The following is an 18477-nucleotide window of genomic DNA, read 5'->3' as shown; positions in this document are numbered from 1 at the left end:
CTAAGCGAGGACTGTAATATGGCCCGGGTTTCCGCTGGGGGTTGGAGAGGACCGGACACATCATAGAAATGATCCATTATGCAGCCATCGCTAGCGGCGCCACAGTGAAGATCGCACCAGGGATTTGTTTCGAAGCCGAATAATGAATCCAGGCTAAAATCCCCATTTATTCAGTTCAGCTTCAAAACTGCTGTGTCAGACCAGGCTTTGCAGTACAGCTCGTGGTGCCAATTCGAGCTTATTTCACCTAGAGACCCCCCCGCAGACACCCCAGCCCCCCACCCCAACTGACCCATCTCTAGCGCTGTAATGGAAGAACTCTGAGCTTCCTTAAAGTCACACATAATCTTCTGCCAAAGTATTGTTGGGGAATGGAAGATACTGGCCAACACTCTCCAGAAACTGAGCCCCTTGTCCTCGGAAATATACGAGTGAGATTTGCAAAGATGCCTAGGGGATCCGGAGCAGAAGTTCCAGGTAATGTAAGTTAATAGAGCCATCTAACAGCCTACCTAGCTGCGTACCTGTTCAGCCTACCAATAATCAACAATCAATAAACAGGCATGGTAATCAATAACTGTTGAGTTTGGGAAGTTTCAGGACAAGGCGTTTGGGGCTTTGAAACAAGGAAGCGCACCGCATCACTGGAGTCCCCGGGCCCAAAATTCGACTTCTTCAGCACCTCCTGCGTAAGGTTTACACGAGTCAATGAATTGACCCCAGAAACTGATGAGAGATACAGCAGCGCGGTGTGAGAGTTTAATTCACTATGGCTTTTTCTATGTTCCTCCTCTGCAGCAATCGAGCAAAGCGTGTGTGTGTGTGACACGCTCTGTCCAGGGTGGGCACAGAGAGGCAGAGGGCCCCCCACCCTGTCCTTTTTATCAGCTCTCTCTCTCTCTCCTTCCTGGGGCGCTCCCACGTTATGCAAATCCCCGCTCCGGGCTCTGGGTTGAAGTAGCGGCCCCGGGGCGCTCAGACCCGCCGTGTCCCCCAGGCGCTGAGCTGCCCCTTGCGAGCGCTTTGTTGTCCCCGCCTAGCGCACAATGAACTCTCTGCTCCTCCCCCTGCTCCTCCTGGCTCTGGCCCCGGGTGAGTGGCTGCGGGAGGCTGCGGGAGGCTGCGGGAGGCCGCGCTGATTTGGGGCGGGGGGGAGAGAAGGTGGGCTTGAATCTGACCGATCCCTGCTTTTCCCAGGTGTCCTGTCCCAGCTCCGGCTCCAGGAGTCCGGCCCCGGGGTGGTGAAGCCCGGAGAGACCCTCACACTCACCTGCACCGTCACCGGGGGCACCGTCACCAGCAGCTACTACTGGAACTGGGTACGGCAGGCTCCGGGCCAAGGGCTGGAGTGGATGGGATACTGGACCGGGAGCACAAGCTACAACCCGTCTCTCCAAGGCCGAATCACCATCACCGTGGATTCTTCCAACACCAAGTATTATCTGCGGCTGGGCTCGCTGACAGCTGCAGACACCGGCTCCTATTACTGCGCCAGACACAGTGACCCGGAGCACAGCAGGGACCCGTACAAAAAGGGGAAGCGGATTCAAAGCAGAGCAGAGAGGCCAGTTCGGCAGGGAGTGCTGAGTGCAGACCCGTCCCCGGCACACACACGGACCCTGGCAGGTTTCTGTCCCTCCGGCAGGGAGCAGCGGGAACACACCCACCCACCAACACACAGAAGATGTGTGAATGTGAAACCCCTGCTTAGAAATCACTATTCCCCGGGCCTGTCAGGCACCCGAAAAGAAGACATTTCTCCCAGCTTCTCCAGAAAAGACGCGCACACAGTGAGCTCACTATGGAAAACATACAGACAGTTGAATGTACCCAATTTCTCCGGACTCGCCTCGCCTTTGAGCTGCCAGAGAAATCATGGCAAACGCACGGACAAAACCCAGGTGTTCCCTCCCTTTCCAACGGCTGTCGGAGCGGGCAGGGAAAGACTCACGGAATTCAGAGCCACAAAATAATCGCACCGCGTGTCCGTTCCCCGTGTGTGTGTCACGGTGCGTGTTAGGTGTGCACCGGGAAGGCCACGGTCTTTGCCTTGGGAAGAGAGAGACAGGCGCGCGCACAGACACACGCGCGCCCGCGGGGCTGCCCCGTGTGAAAGGCGCCGCAGACGAAGGTGCAGCGTCCTCCCCAGCGTGGGCAGCAGCCGCTGCCCCGAGTCCCGCCAGCACCGCCCTTGGTGTGCACAGCCCGGAAGCTGCTCCGGCTCCCCACACCCCACTCCCGCCCCTTCCCTACAGCCGCTGGTCAGTCTCCGGGGCGGAAACCAGCCTTCCTCTCCCTGCAGCGGCGGTTCCGTCCTCATCCGGCCCTCCCGGGAGAGACCCACAGCTCGGGACATCTGCTGGGCATGGTCTGGATCCATGGCAGGTGCCCGGCGCGTGCTTGAGTAGCCCGTGCTCCAAGGGAGAGACACGCACTGATTTCCCGGGACTTTCACCCTCACACGTCGGGGGGAGTGTCTGACTCTCCGATCCACCCGAGAGCGCTCCCGGTCCCTCCTCTCAATATTTTATCCCTGCTGGATAAATCCGCATCTACATCCCTGGGCAAGCGGGGTCTCCAGTCCAGTGCCCTGCCCTCTGCACCCTCCTTCCTACCCTCGCAGCCACCTCCTGTCATTCCATGTGCGCTGAGCTGAGTGCCCGGTCTCTCTGGGGGGTAAAGGGGACCCCTGTCCCCGAGGGGACATCGCCATGTGTGACGATGTGACGCAGCAGGGTGCGGGGGAGTGCTGGCCTGGGAATGTGCCCTGGGGATGGGAGACCTGAGAGCCTGTCACCTGAGCCAGGAGGGGGTGGGGGAGGTGACACCTCTGCCCAGGAATGTGAAGACAGGCTGCAGGAGGGACCCTGCAGGTGGGTTTAGTTTCAGTTTGAGGCTGGGTGGAGGAACGCAGGGAACCCCAGGGCTGGGGTCGAAGCTCCCTGCTCCCCCAGAAGGACTTACTGAGGGGTCCTGGTTGTACCCACAAGCTCTGTTTTTGGACTGTGTTTCTGTGGTCCAATAAACCTTCTGTTTTACTGGCTGGCTGAGAGTCTCAGTGGATCCCAGGAAGAGGGGTGCAGGGCCTGGACTCCCCCACACTCCGTGACAACTGGTGGCAGAGGTGGGATGTACTGCACCCCGTGAACGGAACTTCCTGCAGTAAGTGACTGGGGAGCAGTAAAACGAAGGGGGATTGATGGGGACCAGGTGTGCTGAAGATTCAGAGAGAGATGGTTTCAGGGGGCGGTTAACCCCTGGGAGTGTGTGACCAGAGAGAAGGACTTTTGCAGTAACAGGGTCCCTCGGGGGATTGCATTGAGCGGTCCCAGGGGTGGAGGAGTCTGCAGCTCGACCCTGGCAAAGAGGTGGTGATCTCAAGAAGGACTGGCATACGAGGGGTTTTTCCTGGAAAGCGTAGAAAGCTGCCCGGCCTGCGAGTGGCCAGCAGGGAGATGTACGCTAAACACCTTAAGAGTGACCTGGTGGAGCTGTGCAGGCAGAGGGGGCTGTGCATTGGGAGCTCCACCAAGGAACAGCTGATTGCCCAGTTGGAGGAGCGGGATCGCTTGGATGACCCGATCCCTGTCCCTGAGGGAAGCTGCCCGGTGGACGCAGCGTGGGCCCTGGGGCCTGACCGGGATGGGAGGGGTCAGACTGCTGCCGAGGACATCCCGAGACCCTTCCTACCTAGGCCTGGGGAAGGGGTTGAGGGAAGCTCAGTGAATACCGAGGGCACCCTGACCCCGGCAGCCAGCAGGGGATCCTCCCGGCAGAACTCCCCATCCCTGGAGTGGAGGCGGCTGGAATGGGAGAGGGAGATGAAAATGAGGGAGCTGGAGGATCATGAAAAACAACATCAACATGAACATCAGGAGAAGGAGAAACAAAGACAGCATGAACTGGAGCTGGCCAGGCTGAGGAGCAGTGGGGCCCTGGCTGCGGTGAGTGAGGGGGGACCCAAGACTGCAAGGAGCTTTGATAAGTGCTTCCTGGCCCAGCGGAAGGAGGGGGAGGACATAGATAGCTTCCTGACGGCCTTTGAGAATGCCTGCGAGATGCACAGGGTTGACCCTGCAGACAGGCTCCAGTTTCTCAACTTACTGGACCCCAAAGCCGTGGAGGTGTACAGCCGAATAAAAGGGCCAGAGGCAGGGGACTACAAACTGTTCAAACATGCCCTGCTCCGTGAGTTTGGGCTGACCCCCGAGATGTACCGGAGAAGGTTCTGTAGTCAGCATAAAACGCCTGAGGTCACCTACCTACAACTGGTCAACTGGATGCAGGGATATGCCCGCAAGTGGACAGCTGGGGCCCAAGCTAAAGAGGACCTGCTGGACCTAATCGTACTGGAGCAACTGTATGATCAGTGCCCTTCCGACCTGAGGCTGTGGCTGGTGGACAAAAAGCTCGAGAACCCCCAGCACGCAGGGCAGCTGGCCGACAAGTTTGTGAACAGTCGGTCGGGGGGTAGCCGGGAGGAGTCCCAAAAGAACAGCCCCCCCCCCCGATGCAGAGAGAGAGTCACCATGGGACCTCCCAGTGGGGAAATAGGGAGAACCCCCTCCGAACGGGAACGCCTGGCGTCGGGCCCCTCCAACCTGCTCTAGGGGACCAACGTGACCTGAGCTGCTATCACTGTGGCCAGAGAGGCCACGTACGGACCCAGTGCCCCAGGCTCAGGGACAGACTGAGCAGACCCAACCTACCCAGGGTTAACTGGGTAGGGACCCAGCTGGACGAGGGGCAGACGACCCAGGCAAGGGGTGCTGCCAGTTTACCACCTGCTCAGGAGGGAAGAGTACCCCCGGCCAGCCCCGCGAGAGGGCTGAATGCTCTGGTCTCAGGATGCTCGGTTTACAGGGTGGGCGCGGAGTTGTCCCTCCGGAGAGAGTGCCTTATTCCCTTGGAGGTGGATGGGAGGAAGGTCAATGGATACTGGGATACGGGCGCGGAGGTGACGCTGGCCCGGCCCGAGGTGGTGGCCCCAGATCAGGTGGAGCCCACCACCTACCTTACCCTGACAGTGGTGGGCGGGACCCCATTTAAGGTGCCTGTGGCAAGGGTACACCTGAAATGGGGGGCCAAGGAGGGCCCCAAGGATGTGAGGGTACACCACCATTTTCCCACTGAGGTTTTGATGGGAGGAGACCTAGAGGACTGGCCAAGCAACCCCCAGACCGCCCTGGTTGTGACCCGTAGCCAGAGCCGGCGAGGGGCACTGCACCCTGACCTTGGGGAGGGTACCACACCGGAGGCGCAGGACCCCCCTGGTGGGGAGGGAGGGCCGAGGGGCACGGCTCAGAGAGGCTGTGGCCTCAGACCCGGCCAATGGGAGGGAACCGGTCCCCATCCCTTCCCCAGCCGCTGAGTTCCAGGCCGAGTTGAGGAAAGATCCCTCCTTGCGGAAGCTCAGGGACCTGGCTGACCTCAGTGTGGTACGGACCATGAGGAGAGGCTGCCAGGAGAGGTTCCTGTGGGAGAAGGGGTTCCTGTACTGAGAATGGGCTCCCCCAGGGGAAGCAGAGTCCTGTGGGATCAGGAGGCAGCTGGTGGTCCCCCAGAAGTATCGCCGCAGGCTCCTGTACCTGGCCCATGACATCCCCCTCGCAGGGCACCAGGGAATCCGGCGCACCCGGCAGAGGTTGCTACAGAACTTTTACTGGCCCGGGGTCTTTACCACGGTCCGGCAGTATTGCCGATCCTGTGACCCCTGTCAGAGGGTGGGGAAGGCCCGGGACAAGGGGAAAGCGGCTTTGAGACCTTTGCCCATCACAGAGGAGCCTTTCCAGAAGGTGGCCATGGACATCGTGGGGCCTCTCAGCAAGACGACCCGGTCGGGGAAGAAATACATTCTGGTGGTGGTAGATTTTGCCACCCGCTACCCTGAGGCAGCGCCCTTAGCTTCCATTGAAGCAGACACCATGGCAGATGCACTCCTGACTATTTTCAGCCGAGTGGGGTTCCCCAAGGAAGTTTTGACAGACCAAGGCTCCAACTTCATGTCGGCCCTGCTCCGGTGCTTGTGGGAGAAATGTGGGGTCCGGCACTACTGGGCCTCAGCTTATCACCCCCAGTCCAATGGGCTGGTGGAGAGGTTCAATGGGACGCTGAAGATGATGCTGAAAACCTTTATGAACCAGCACCTGCAGGATTGGGACAAGTACTTACCGCACCTGCTGTTCGCGTACAGGGAGGTGCTCCAGGAGTCTACCGGATTTTCGCCTTTCGAACTGTTATATGGAAGGAGGGTGAGGGGCCCCCTGGACCTGATGAGAGACGAGTGGGAAGGGAAGGCCACTTCCGATGGAGAGTCAGTGGTGGAGTACGTCCTGATCTTCCGAGAGAAACTGGCTGAACTCATGGGCCTGGCCAGGGAGAATCTGGCCAGAGCCCAGAGGAAGCTGAAGGTCTGGTTTGACCGCACGGCCCGGGCCCGCGCCTACGCCACCGGGGATCAGGTGATGGTTCTCATCCCCGTGAGAAAGAGCAAACTACAGGCCGCCTGGGAGGGCCCTTTCAAGGTTGTCAAGCAGCTCAATGAGGTAAACTATGTGGTGGAGCTGTCGAACCGGGCGCACCACCGCCGGGTGTACCATGTGAATATGATGAAGCCATATTATGCCAGGGAGAATGTGGTGTTGGCCGTGTGTGGACATTGGGAGGAGCAGGGAGATGACCCTTTAGTAGATCTATTCCCTGGGACCAGAGCTGGTTCCCCCCTGGAAACAATTCCCCTCTCGGATCAGCTAACCCCTGCCCAGCAAGCTGAGGTCAGGGGGGTGCTGTGTCCGTACTGACAGCTGTTTTCTAACCAGCCTGGATGCACTAATCTGACTGTCCACCGGGTGCAGACGGGGTCGCACCCGCCGATAAGATGCTCCCCCTTCCAAGTCACAGGGAAAACTGCTCAGGACCTGGAAAGAGAGGTCCGGGACATGCTGGCTTTGGGAGTGATCCAGCAATCTGCCAGCCCTTGGGCCTCGCCGGTTGTGCTGGTCCCCAAAAAGGACAGGTCGGTCCGGTTCTGTGTGGACTATCAGAAGCTCAGTGCCATCACTGTATCTGATGCCTACCCCATGCCCAGGCCGGACGAGCTCCTAGACAAGCTGGGAGGAGCTCGATACCTTACCACCATGGACCTTACAAGGGCTACTGGCAAGTGCTGCTGGATGCAGATGCCCAGCTGAAATCAGCCTTTTTCACCCCTCTGGGGCTCTATGAGTTCCTGACCCTGCCTTTCGGCCTCAAGGGAGTTACCAGCCACCTTCCAGCACCTGGTGGACCAGTTACTGAGGGGGAAGGAGAGTTTTGCCGTGGCGTATATTGATGACATCTGTGTCTTTAGCCAGACCTGGGAGGACCATGTGTCCCAGGTTAAACAAGTGCTGGACCGACTCCAGGGGGCTGGGCTGACTGTAAAAGCGGAGAAGTGCAAGGTGGGGATGGCGGAAGTATCTTACCTGGGCCATTGGGTGAGGAGCGGCCGCCTAAAGCCGGAACCAGCCAAGGTGGAGGTGATCAGAGACTGGCCCGCTCCCCACATCAAAAAGCAGGTCCAAGCCTTTATTGGGATGGCAGGATACTACCGAAGATTTGTGCCCCACTTTAGCACCATAGCCACCCCCATCACTGAGCTATGCAAGAAGGGGAAGCCAGACAAGGTGGTCTGGACCGAGCAGTGCCAGGTGGCTTTCCGGGCACTGAAGGAGGATCTGGTCAGTGGCCCAGTTCTGGCAAACCCAGACTTTGACAAGCCCTTTGTGGTGTTCACCTATGCCTCAGACACAGGACTGGGGGCAGTGTTAATGCAGGAGAATGAAAAGGGGAGACACACCCCATCGTGTACCTGAGCAAGAAGTTGCTACCCCGGGAGCAACACTACGCGGCCATCGAGAAGGAGTGCCTGGCCATGGTGTGGGCCCTCAAGAAACTAGAGCCCTATCTCTTCAGGCGACACTTCACCGTCTACTCCGACCACTCTCCCCTGACCTGGCTGCACCAGATGAAAGGAGCCAACGCCAAGCTCCTGAGGTGGAGCCTGCTCCTGCAGGATTACGACATGGACGTGGTCCACGTGAAGGGAAGGGCCAACCTGATAGCGGATGCGCTGTCCCGGAGAGGGGCCCCCGAACTTCCCCAGGTCACAGATCAGAGTGACCCCGCTCAGTTCAATCTCGAAGGGGGGAGAGATGTGACGATGTGACGCAGCAGGGAGGGGGGAGTGTTGACCTGGGAATGTGCCCTGGGGGTGGGAGACCTGAGAGCCTGTCACCTGAGCCAGGAGAGGGAGGTAACACCTCTGCCCAGGAATGTGAACAGAGGCTGCAGGAGACAGCCTGCGGGGGGGGGGGGGGTTAGTTTTGAGTTTGGGGCTGGGTGGAGGAACGCAGGAAACCCCAGGACTGGGGTCTAAGCTCCCTGCTCCCCCAGAAGGACTTACTGAGGGGTCCTGGGTGTACCCGCAAGCTCTGTTTTGGACTGTGTTCCTGTTGTCCAATAAACCTTCTGTTTTACTGGCTGGCTGAGAGTCTCAATGAATCCCAGGAAGAGGGGTGCAGGGCCTGGACTCCCCCACACTCCGTGACAGCAGGGAACCCCAAGGCTGGGGTCTAAGCTCCCTGCCCCCCAGAAAGCTCCCTGTCCCCCAGAAGGACTTGACTGAGGGGTCCTGGTTGTACCCACCAGCTCTGTTTCAGACTGTGTTCCTATTGTCCAATAAACCTTCCATTTTGCTGGCTGGCTGAGAGTCATGGTGAATCCCAGGAAGAGGGGTGCAGGGCCCTGACTTCCCCACACTCCATGACACTGGGTTAGAGCTGTTAAAGATCCAGGCCTCCATTTAGACAACAGAACTGAGCACAGCGTGTGGGTGCTGGGCTGCTGGGAAAATCTGACCCTAAAAGTCACACAGGCAGCTGCTACGTGCTGAGAAATTGCTACCCTCTGGCCCTTATTCAGGTGGCTAAATGGGAGCAGAGACTTCGGTAGATCTGGCCCCCAGTGTGGGTACTGAACCCTGGAACATCAGCCCTGGGATCTTCAGTGAATGTGGTTCCTTCAGTGGGTTAGAAGGTGGAGAACATAGGATCTCTCTCATGCCCAGGTTCAGGATCTGCCTGGTGAGTGGAGCAGACAGTGCCATGCAAAGGCTGAGTCTTCACTCAGTTACATACAGTGGGCTAGGACAGATCCAGGCCTATTTACCTAGAATTCTGGGACAGGGAAGTGGGACAAAACCTCAAGCGCCCCAGTGATGTGTAATACCTGGTAGCCAGCAATTCTGCCCTATCCACGGAGAGGGCAGCACAGTGAATATGAGCCAGTCCATCAAAAGAACCAAAAGACGTGTTACTAGGGGGTTTAAGTAAAGACACTGTGTCTGGACACAGGAGACAGGTGGAATGGGCTTTCTGACCCACCAAGGAACGAGAACTGCAGAGTGTAAAGCGGATCAGGGTTCCCTTGTGGGTTGGAAAGGACCCGAGACATCACAGTCATGCGGAGTTATTCAGCCGGCACTCCTGGCTTCCACAGTGAGGGTTGCACCATGGACGCTGTCTGAAGCAGAATAATAAATCCAGGCTAAGATCGCTGTATAGAGTCAGATGAGCTTCAAAATGGATGTGTCAGTTCAGATAACAGAGTAGAGATTGTGGGGCCAATCTGAAGTTATGTCAGCCAGCTATTTCCAAGATACACCCCTGCCCTGCTCCTCTGGATGACCCATCTCTAAACTTCGAGAGAGGAGGGAGAGGGAGAGGGTGAGGGAGAGGGAGAGAGAGAGAGAGAGAGAGAGAGAGAGAGAGAGAGAGAGAGAGAGAGAGAGAGAGAGAGAGAGAGAGAGAGAGAGAGAGAGAGAGACCAAAACCCAACCTGGTCCATTTCCCTCTAGTGTATCTGTCACTGCAATCACAGCCCTTGTTCTGACGCAGCCCAGATAATACTAGATAATCTAGACAATATTTAGTCCTGCCTCGACTGCAGGGGACAGGAGTAGATGACCTCTCCAGGTCCCTTCCAGTCCTACGATTCTCTCATTCTACGACTCACACCCATTTCCCTCAATAAAGCTGTTTGTCAGTCTCTGGGGCAGAAACCAGCCTTCCTCTCCCTGCAGCTGCGGTTCCTTCTTCATCTGACACCCCCTGGAGAGACTCCCACCTCTTGATATCTCCTGGGCATTGTCTGTATCGATGGCTTACACACCCGGCACATTAGGAGTACCCCTGCTTCAAGGGAGAGACACGCATTGATTTCAATGGGCTTTCACCCTCAGACACGATGGGAATGGATGACTCTCCTCTCCCATCCACTAAACAGGATTCCCTGCAGAATGATCCCTCCCCCGGTAGTTTATCCCCAATGAGTGAACCTGTATGCAAATCCCTGACCCAGCGGTTGCTCCTGGATCCCAGACCAGTGTCCTGTTCTCTGCATCCACCTTCCTACCCTCACAGCAGCCATGTCCTGCCATGTGGGCTGAGCTGAGTGCACCGTCTGTCTGGGGTGTAAAGGAGACACCTGTTCCTGAGGGGACATCGCCATGTACTGAGCAATCACCCTTGTCATCTCTTATAGCCACCCTGGGGAACCCGCATGCAAATCCCTGCCCCAGGGGGTTCCTGTTTAAATCCAAACCCCTGGTTCTAGGAACCTCAGTTTCTCCCCAGACACAGAAGTGTCCGGTTCAGCCCGCTGGGGAGTTTTCCTCCTTCTTTGAAAGCGAGAATGAAATCTCTATTGCTTTTCCTTTCCCTATTCTCCACCCTCGTCTGTAAGTCTCTCTGGGAAAGTGGGGGAATTAGGGACACACACATATACATATTCAGTGACTAAATTATATCTGGATTTCTTTCCCTTTTCCCAGTTGTCCTCTCCCAGGTGCAGCTGCGACAATCCGGTTCTGCGATGCTGAAGCCCGGAGAGACCCTGACACTCACATGCACCATCTCGGGTCCATCCAGTGACACCCTCTCCAGTTCCTGCTGCTGGTGGACCTGGATCCGGCAGGAACCCGGGAAAGGGCTGGAATGGATGGGAGATGTATCCAAAGAAGGGACAACACACTATGCCCCGTCTCTCCAAAGCCGAGTCACCATCTCTGCAGAGCCTGCCAAGAACCAGTTCTCCCTGCAGCTCCGCTCCCCGGCAGCTGCAGACACCGCCAAGTATTACTGTGTTAGGAGACGCACAGTGACACAGAGCAAAGCGGGGAGTGGCCCAGAAAGGGGAAGCGGGCTCTGAAGAGTGCAGAAATGCCAGTTTAACAGGGAGTGTTGTTGACACATATGCACACATGTTCAGAGAGAGAGAATCGGGTAGGAACACCTTACCTACAGAACATATTAAAAATGAGAAATAAGGGAATTTCTCGCTATGCTATCCCCTACCCAGAACTAATGTCTGCTTCATGCCCCACAATATAAAGCGTTACCAATCTACTATGCTGCACAAATACAATCAAAATCTGCATATACCGACCTGTCACAGGAACTACATCAAACATGGGCATAAAATCTCCATCAACAAGGGCACAACTTTCCCGTTAAATATATCCAGGAAACTGGCAATCAGTCTCATTCTCATTGCACAGGAGAAGCTCCTTCCCATTTACACATTCATTCCTGTTTGCCAATTAGGAAAAGGGAAGTGAGTCAAAACACCAAGCGCCTGAAATTGTGGCCTGCAATTCTCTCCTGTTCCCCGAGAGGGCAGCACAGTGACCTTGAACCAGCCCATCAGTAGAACCAAAGACGTGTCACCAAAGGGTTTAAAGAAGTCACTGTGTCTGGACACAGGAGACAGGTGGAATGGGCTCTCTGAACCGCCAAGGAACCAGAAGCGAGGACTGTAATATGGACCGGGTTTCCGTTGGGGGTTGGAGAGGACCGGAAACGTCATAGAAATGAAAAAAGAACAGGAGGACTTGTGGCACCTTAGAGACTAAGAAATTTATTTGAGCATGAGCTTTCCTGAGCTGCCGTTCACATCGGATGGAGTGAGCTGTCGCTCAGGAAAGCTCATGGTCAAATAAATGGGTTAGTCTCTAAGGTGCCACAAGTCCTCCTGTTCTTTTTGCAGACACAGACTAACACAGCTGCTCCTCTGAAACCTGTCATAGAAATGATCCATTATTCAGCCGCCACTAGCAGCGCCACAGTGAAGGTTGCAACAGGGATTTGTTTCGAAGCCGAATAACGAATCCAGGCTAAAGTCCTCATGTAGTCAGTTCAGCGTCAAAACTGCTGTGTCCGTCCAGGGGCTCGGGTAGAGATCGTGGTGCCAATTCGAGCTTATTTCACCGAGTGACCCCCGGCAGACACCCCAGACCCTCATCCAAAATGACCCGTCTCCAGCGCTGTAATGAAAGATCTCTGAGCCTATTTAAAGTCGCACGAAAACTTCTGCCAACCTGCTGTTATGGAAGAGAAGAGCCTCCAGACACTGAGCTCCTTGTCCTTGGAAATATAAGGTTGAGATTTGCAAAGATGTCTAGGGGATCCGGACCGCAAGTTCCCCTTAATAATGTAATAGAGCCAGCTAACCGCCTACCTAGCTGCGTACCTGTGCACCCAATCAATAACCAATAAGCAGAAATCGATAATCAATAACTGTTGAGTTTGGGAAACATCAGGACAAGGCGTTTGGGGCTTTGAAACAGGGAAGCGCACCGCATCACTGGAGCCCCTGGGCCCAAAATTCGACTTCTTCAGCACCTCCTGCGTAAGGTTTACACGAGTCAATGAATTGACCCCAGAAACTGATGAGAGATACAGCAGCGCAGTGTGAGAGTTTAATTCACTATGGCTTTTTCTATGTTCCTCCTCTGCAGCAATCGAGCAAAGCGTGTGTGTGTGTGTGTGTGTGTGTGTGTGTGTGTGTGTGTGTGTGTGTAACACGCTCTGTCTGTCCAATGTGGACACAGAGAGGCAGAGCCCCGCCCGGCCTTTTTATCAGCTCTCTCTCTCTCTCTCTCCTTCCTGGGGCGCTCCCACGTTATGCAAATCCCCGATCCGGGCTGTGGGTTGAAGTAGCGGCCCCGGGGCGCTCAGACCCGCCGTGTCCCCCAGGCGCTGAGCTGCCCCTTGCGAGCGCTTTGTTGTCCCCGCCTAGCGCACAATGAACTCTCTGCTCCTCCCCCTGCTCCTCCTGGCTCTGGCCCCGGGTGAGTGGCTGCGGGAGGCTGCGGGAGGCCGCGCTGATTTGGGGCGGGGGGGAGAGAAGGTGGGCTTGAATCTGACCGATCCCTGCTTTTCCCAGGTGTCCTGTCCCAGCTCCGGCTCCAGGAGTCCGGCCCCGGGGTGGTGAAGCCCGGAGAGACCCTCACACTCACCTGCACCGTCACCGGGGGCACCGTCACCAGCAGCTACTACTGGAACTGGGTACGGCAGGCTCCGGGCCAAGGGCTGGAGTGGATGGGATACTGGACCGGGAGCACAAGCTACAACCCGTCTCTCCAAGGCCGAATCACCATCACCGTGGATTCTTCCAACACCAAGTATTATCTGCGGCTGGGCTCGCTGACAGCTGCAGACACCGGCTCCTATTACTGCGCCAGACACAGTGACCCGGAGCACAGCAGTGGACCCGTACAAAAAGGGGAAGCGGATTCAAAGCAGAGCAGAGAGGCCAGTTCGGCAGGGAGTGCTGAGTGCAGACCCGTCCCCGGCACACACACGGACCCTGGCAGGTTTCTGTCCCTCCGGCAGGGAGCAGCGGGAACACACCCACCCACCAACACACAGAAGATGTGTGAATGTGAAACCCCTGCTTAGAAATCACTATTCCCCGGGCCTGTCAGGCACCCGAAAAGAAGACATTTCTCCCAGCTTCTCCAGAAAAGACGCGCACACAGTGAGCTCACTATGGAAAACATACAGACAGTTGAATGTACCCAATTTCTCCGGACTCGCCTCGCCTTTGAGCTGCCAGAGAAATCATGGCAAACGCACGGACAAAACCCAGGTGTTCCCTCCCTTTCCAACGGCTGTCGGAGCGGGCAGGGAAAGACTCACGGAATTCAGAGCCACAAAATAATCGCACCGCGTGTCCGTTCCCCGTGTGTGTGTCACGGTGCGTGTTAGGTGTGCACCGGGAAGGCCACGGTCTTTGCCTTGGGAAGAGAGAGACAGGCGCGCGCACAGACACACGCGCGCCCGCGGGGCTGCCCCGTGTGAAAGGCGCCGCAGACGAAGGTGCAGCGTCCTCCCCAGCGTGGGCAGCAGCCGCTGCCCCGAGTCCCGCCAGCACCGCCCTTGGTGTGCACAGCCCGGAAGCTGCTCCGGCTCCCCACACCCCACTCCCGCCCCTTCCCTACAGCCGCTGGTCAGTCTCCGGGGCGGAAACCAGCCTTCCTCTCCCTGCAGCGGCGGTTCCGTCCTCATCCGGCCCTCCCGGGAGAGACCCACAGCTCGGGACATCTGCTGGGCATGGTCTGGATCCATGGCAGGTGCCCGGCGCGTGCTTGAGTAGCCCGTGCTCCAAGGGAGAGACACGCACTGATTTCCCGGGACTTTCACCCTCACACGTCGGGGGGAGTGTCTGACTCTCCGATCCACCCGAGAGCGCTCCCGGTCCCTCCTCTCAATATTTTATCCCTGCTGGATAAATCCGCATCTACATCCCTGGGCAAGCGGGGTCTCCAGTCCAGTGCCCTGCCCTCTGCACCCTCCTTCCTACCCTCGCAGCCACCTCCTGTCATTCCATGTGCGCTGAGCTGAGTGCCCGGTCTCTCTGGGGGGTAAAGGGGACCCCTGTCCCCGAGGGGACATCGCCATGTGTGACGATGTGACGCAGCAGGGTGCGGGGGAGTGCTGGCCTGGGAATGTGCCCTGGGGATGGGAGACCTGAGAGCCTGTCACCTGAGCCAGGAGGGGGTGGGGGAGGTGACACCTCTGCCCAGGAATGTGAAGACAGGCTGCAGGAGGGACCCTGCAGGTGGGTTTAGTTTCAGTTTGAGGCTGGGTGGAGGAACGCAGGGAACCCCAGGGCTGGGGTCGAAGCTCCCTGCTCCCCCAGAAGGACTTACTGAGGGGTCCTGGTTGTACCCACAAGCTCTGTTTTTGGACTGTGTTTCTGTGGTCCAATAAACCTTCTGTTTTACTGGCTGGCTGAGAGTCTCAGTGGATCCCAGGAAGAGGGGTGCAGGGCCTGGACTCCCCCACACTCCGTGACAACTGGTGGCAGAGGTGGGATGTACTGCACCCCGTGAACGGAACTTCCTGCAGTAAGTGACTGGGGAGCAGTAAAACGAAGGGGGATTGATGGGGACCAGGTGTGCTGAAGATTCAGAGAGAGATGGTTTCAGGGGGCGGTTAACCCCTGGGAGTGTGTGACCAGAGAGAAGGACTTTTGCAGTAACAGGGTCCCTCGGGGGATTGCATTGAGCGGTCCCAGGGGTGGAGGAGTCTGCAGCTCGACCCTGGCAAAGAGGTGGTGATCTCAAGAAGGACTGGCATACGAGGGGTTTTTCCTGGAAAGCGTAGAAAGCTGCCCGGCCTGCGAGTGGCCAGCAGGGAGATGTACGCTAAACACCTTAAGAGTGACCTGGTGGAGCTGTGCAGGCAGAGGGGGCTGTGCATTGGGAGCTCCACCAAGGAACAGCTGATTGCCCAGTTGGAGGAGCGGGATCGCTTGGATGACCCGATCCCTGTCCCTGAGGGAAGCTGCCCGGTGGACGCAGCGTGGGCCCTGGGGCCTGACCGGGATGGGAGGGGTCAGACTGCTGCCGAGGACATCCCGAGACCCTTCCTACCTAGGCCTGGGGAAGGGGTTGAGGGAAGCTCAGTGAATACCGAGGGCACCCTGACCCCGGCAGCCAGCAGGGGATCCTCCCGGCAGAACTCCCCATCCCTGGAGTGGAGGCGGCTGGAATGGGAGAGGGAGATGAAAATGAGGGAGCTGGAGGATCATGAAAAACAACATCAACATGAACATCAGGAGAAGGAGAAACAAAGACAGCATGAACTGGAGCTGGCCAGGCTGAGGAGCAGTGGGGCCCTGGCTGCGGTGAGTGAGGGGGGACCCAAGACTGCAAGGAGCTTTGATAAGTGCTTCCTGGCCCAGCGGAAGGAGGGGGAGGACATAGATAGCTTCCTGACGGCCTTTGAGAATGCCTGCGAGATGCACAGGGTTGACCCTGCAGACAGGCTCCAGTTTCTCAACTTACTGGACCCCAAAGCCGTGGAGGTGTACAGCCGAATAAAAGGGCCAGAGGCAGGGGACTACAAACTGTTCAAACATGCCCTGCTCCGTGAGTTTGGGCTGACCCCCGAGATGTACCGGAGAAGGTTCTGTAGTCAGCATAAAACGCCTGAGGTCACCTACCTACAACTGGTCAACTGGATGCAGGGATATGCCCGCAAGTGGACAGCTGGGGCCCAAGCTAAAGAGGACCTGCTGGACCTAATCGTACTGGAGCAACTGTATGATCAGTGCCCTTCCGACCTGAGGCTGTGGCTGGTGGACAAAAAGCTCGAGAACCCCCAGCACGCAGGGCAGCTGGCCGACAAGTTTGTGAACAGTCGGTCGGGGGGTAGCCGGGAGGAGTCCCAAAAGAACAGCCCCCCCCCCCCCCCGATGCAGAGAGAGAGTCACCATGGGACCTCCCAGTGGGGAAATAGGGAGAACCCCCTCCGAACGGGAACGCCTGGCGTCGGGCCCCTCCAACCTGCTCTAGGGGACCAACGTGACCTGAGCTGCTATCACTGTGGCCAGAGAGGCCACGTACGGACCCAGTGCCCCAGGCTCAGGGACAGACTGAGCAGACCCAACCTACCCAGGGTTAACTGGGTAGGGACCCAGCTGGACGAGGGGCAGACGACCCAGGCAAGGGGTGCTGCCAGTTTACCACCTGCTCAGGAGGGAAGAGTACCCCCGGCCAGCCCCGCGAGAGGGCTGAATGCTCTGGTCTCAGGATGCTCGGTTTACAGGGTGGGCGCGGAGTTGTCCCTCCGGAGAGAGTGCCTTATTCCCTTGGAGGTGGATGGGAGGAAGGTCAATGGATACTGGGATACGGGCGCGGAGGTGACGCTGGCCCGGCCCGAGGTGGTGGCCCCAGATCAGGTGGAGCCCACCACCTACCTTACCCTGACAGTGGTGGGCGGGACCCCATTTAAGGTGCCTGTGGCAAGGGTACACCTGAAATGGGGGGCCAAGGAGGGCCCCAAGGATGTGAGGGTACACCACCATTTTCCCACTGAGGTTTTGATGGGAGGAGACCTAGAGGACTGGCCAAGCAACCCCCAGACCGCCCTGGTTGTGACCCGTAGCCAGAGCCGGCAAGGGGCACTGCACCCTGACCTTGGGGAGGGTACCACACCGGAGGCGCAGGACCCCCCTGGTGGGGAGGGAGGGCCGAGGGGCACGGCTCAGAGAGGCTGTGGCCTCAGACCCGGCCAATGGGAGGGAACCGGTCCCCATCCCTTCCCCAGCCGCTGAGTTCCAGGCCGAGTTGAGGAAAGATCCCTCCTTGCGGAAGCTCAGGGACCTGGCTGACCTCAGTGTGGTACGGACCATGAGGAGAGGCTGCCAGGAGAGGTTCCTGTGGGAGAAGGGGTTCCTGTACTGAGAATGGGCTCCCCCAGGGGAAGCAGAGTCCTGTGGGATCAGGAGGCAGCTGGTGGTCCCCCAGAAGTATCGCCGCAGGCTCCTGTACCTGGCCCATGACATCCCCCTCGCAGGGCACCAGGGAATCCGGCGCACCCGGCAGAGGTTGCTACAGAACTTTTACTGGCCCGGGGTCTTTACCACGGTCCGGCAGTATTGCCGATCCTGTGACCCCTGTCAGAGGGTGGGGAAGGCCCGGGACAAGGGGAAAGCGGCTTTGAGACCTTTGCCCATCACAGAGGAGCCTTTCCAGAAGGTGGCCATGGACATCGTGGGGCCTCTCAGCAAGACGACCCGGTCGGGGAAGAAATACATTCTGGTGGTGGTAGATTTTGCCACCCGCTACCCTGAGGCAGCGCCCTTAGCTTCCATTGAAGCAGACACCATGGCAGATGCACTCCTGACTATTTTCAGCCGAGTGGGGTTCCCCAAGGAAGTTTTGACAGACCAAGGCTCCAACTTCATGTCGGCCCTGCTCCGGTGCTTGTGGGAGAAATGTGGGGTCCGGCACTACTGGGCCTCAGCTTATCACCCCCAGTCCAATGGGCTGGTGGAGAGGTTCAATGGGACGCTGAAGATGATGCTGAAAACCTTTATGAACCAGCACCTGCAGGATTGGGACAAGTACTTACCGCACCTGCTGTTCGCGTACAGGGAGGTGCTCCAGGAGTCTACCGGATTTTCGCCTTTCGAACTGTTATATGGAAGGAGGGTGAGGGGCCCCCTGGACCTGATGAGAGACGAGTGGGAAGGGAAGGCCACTTCCGATGGAGAGTCAGTGGTGGAGTACGTCCTGATCTTCCGAGAGAAACTGGCTGAACTCATGGGCCTGGCCAGGGAGAATCTGGCCAGAGCCCAGAGGAAGCT

The 18477-nt window shown here is 57.8% G+C and overlaps 1 protein-coding gene across 1 annotated transcript; it reads left to right on the top strand.

Moving 5' to 3' along the window:
- Window positions 1-1008: 1008 nt before the first annotated feature.
- Window positions 1009-11247, top strand: LOC140896791 (uncharacterized). Its single transcript, XM_073308816.2, has 3 exons — window positions 1009-1092; window positions 1198-1622; window positions 10885-11247. The coding sequence occupies exons 1-3, from the start codon at window positions 1047-1049 to the stop codon at window positions 11245-11247; spliced, it is 834 nt and encodes a 277-aa protein (XP_073164917.1). The 5' UTR covers window positions 1009-1046.
- The last annotated feature ends 7230 nt before the right edge of the window (window positions 11248-18477 follow it).

The sequence above is a fragment of the Lepidochelys kempii genome, chromosome 13 (assembly GCF_965140285.1).
Source record: "Lepidochelys kempii isolate rLepKem1 chromosome 13, rLepKem1.hap1, whole genome shotgun sequence".
Lineage (NCBI taxonomy): Eukaryota > Metazoa > Chordata > Testudines > Cheloniidae > Lepidochelys > Lepidochelys kempii.
Note: the sequence above shows the minus strand (reverse complement) of the source record. Positions and strands in the feature narration are given on the sequence as shown.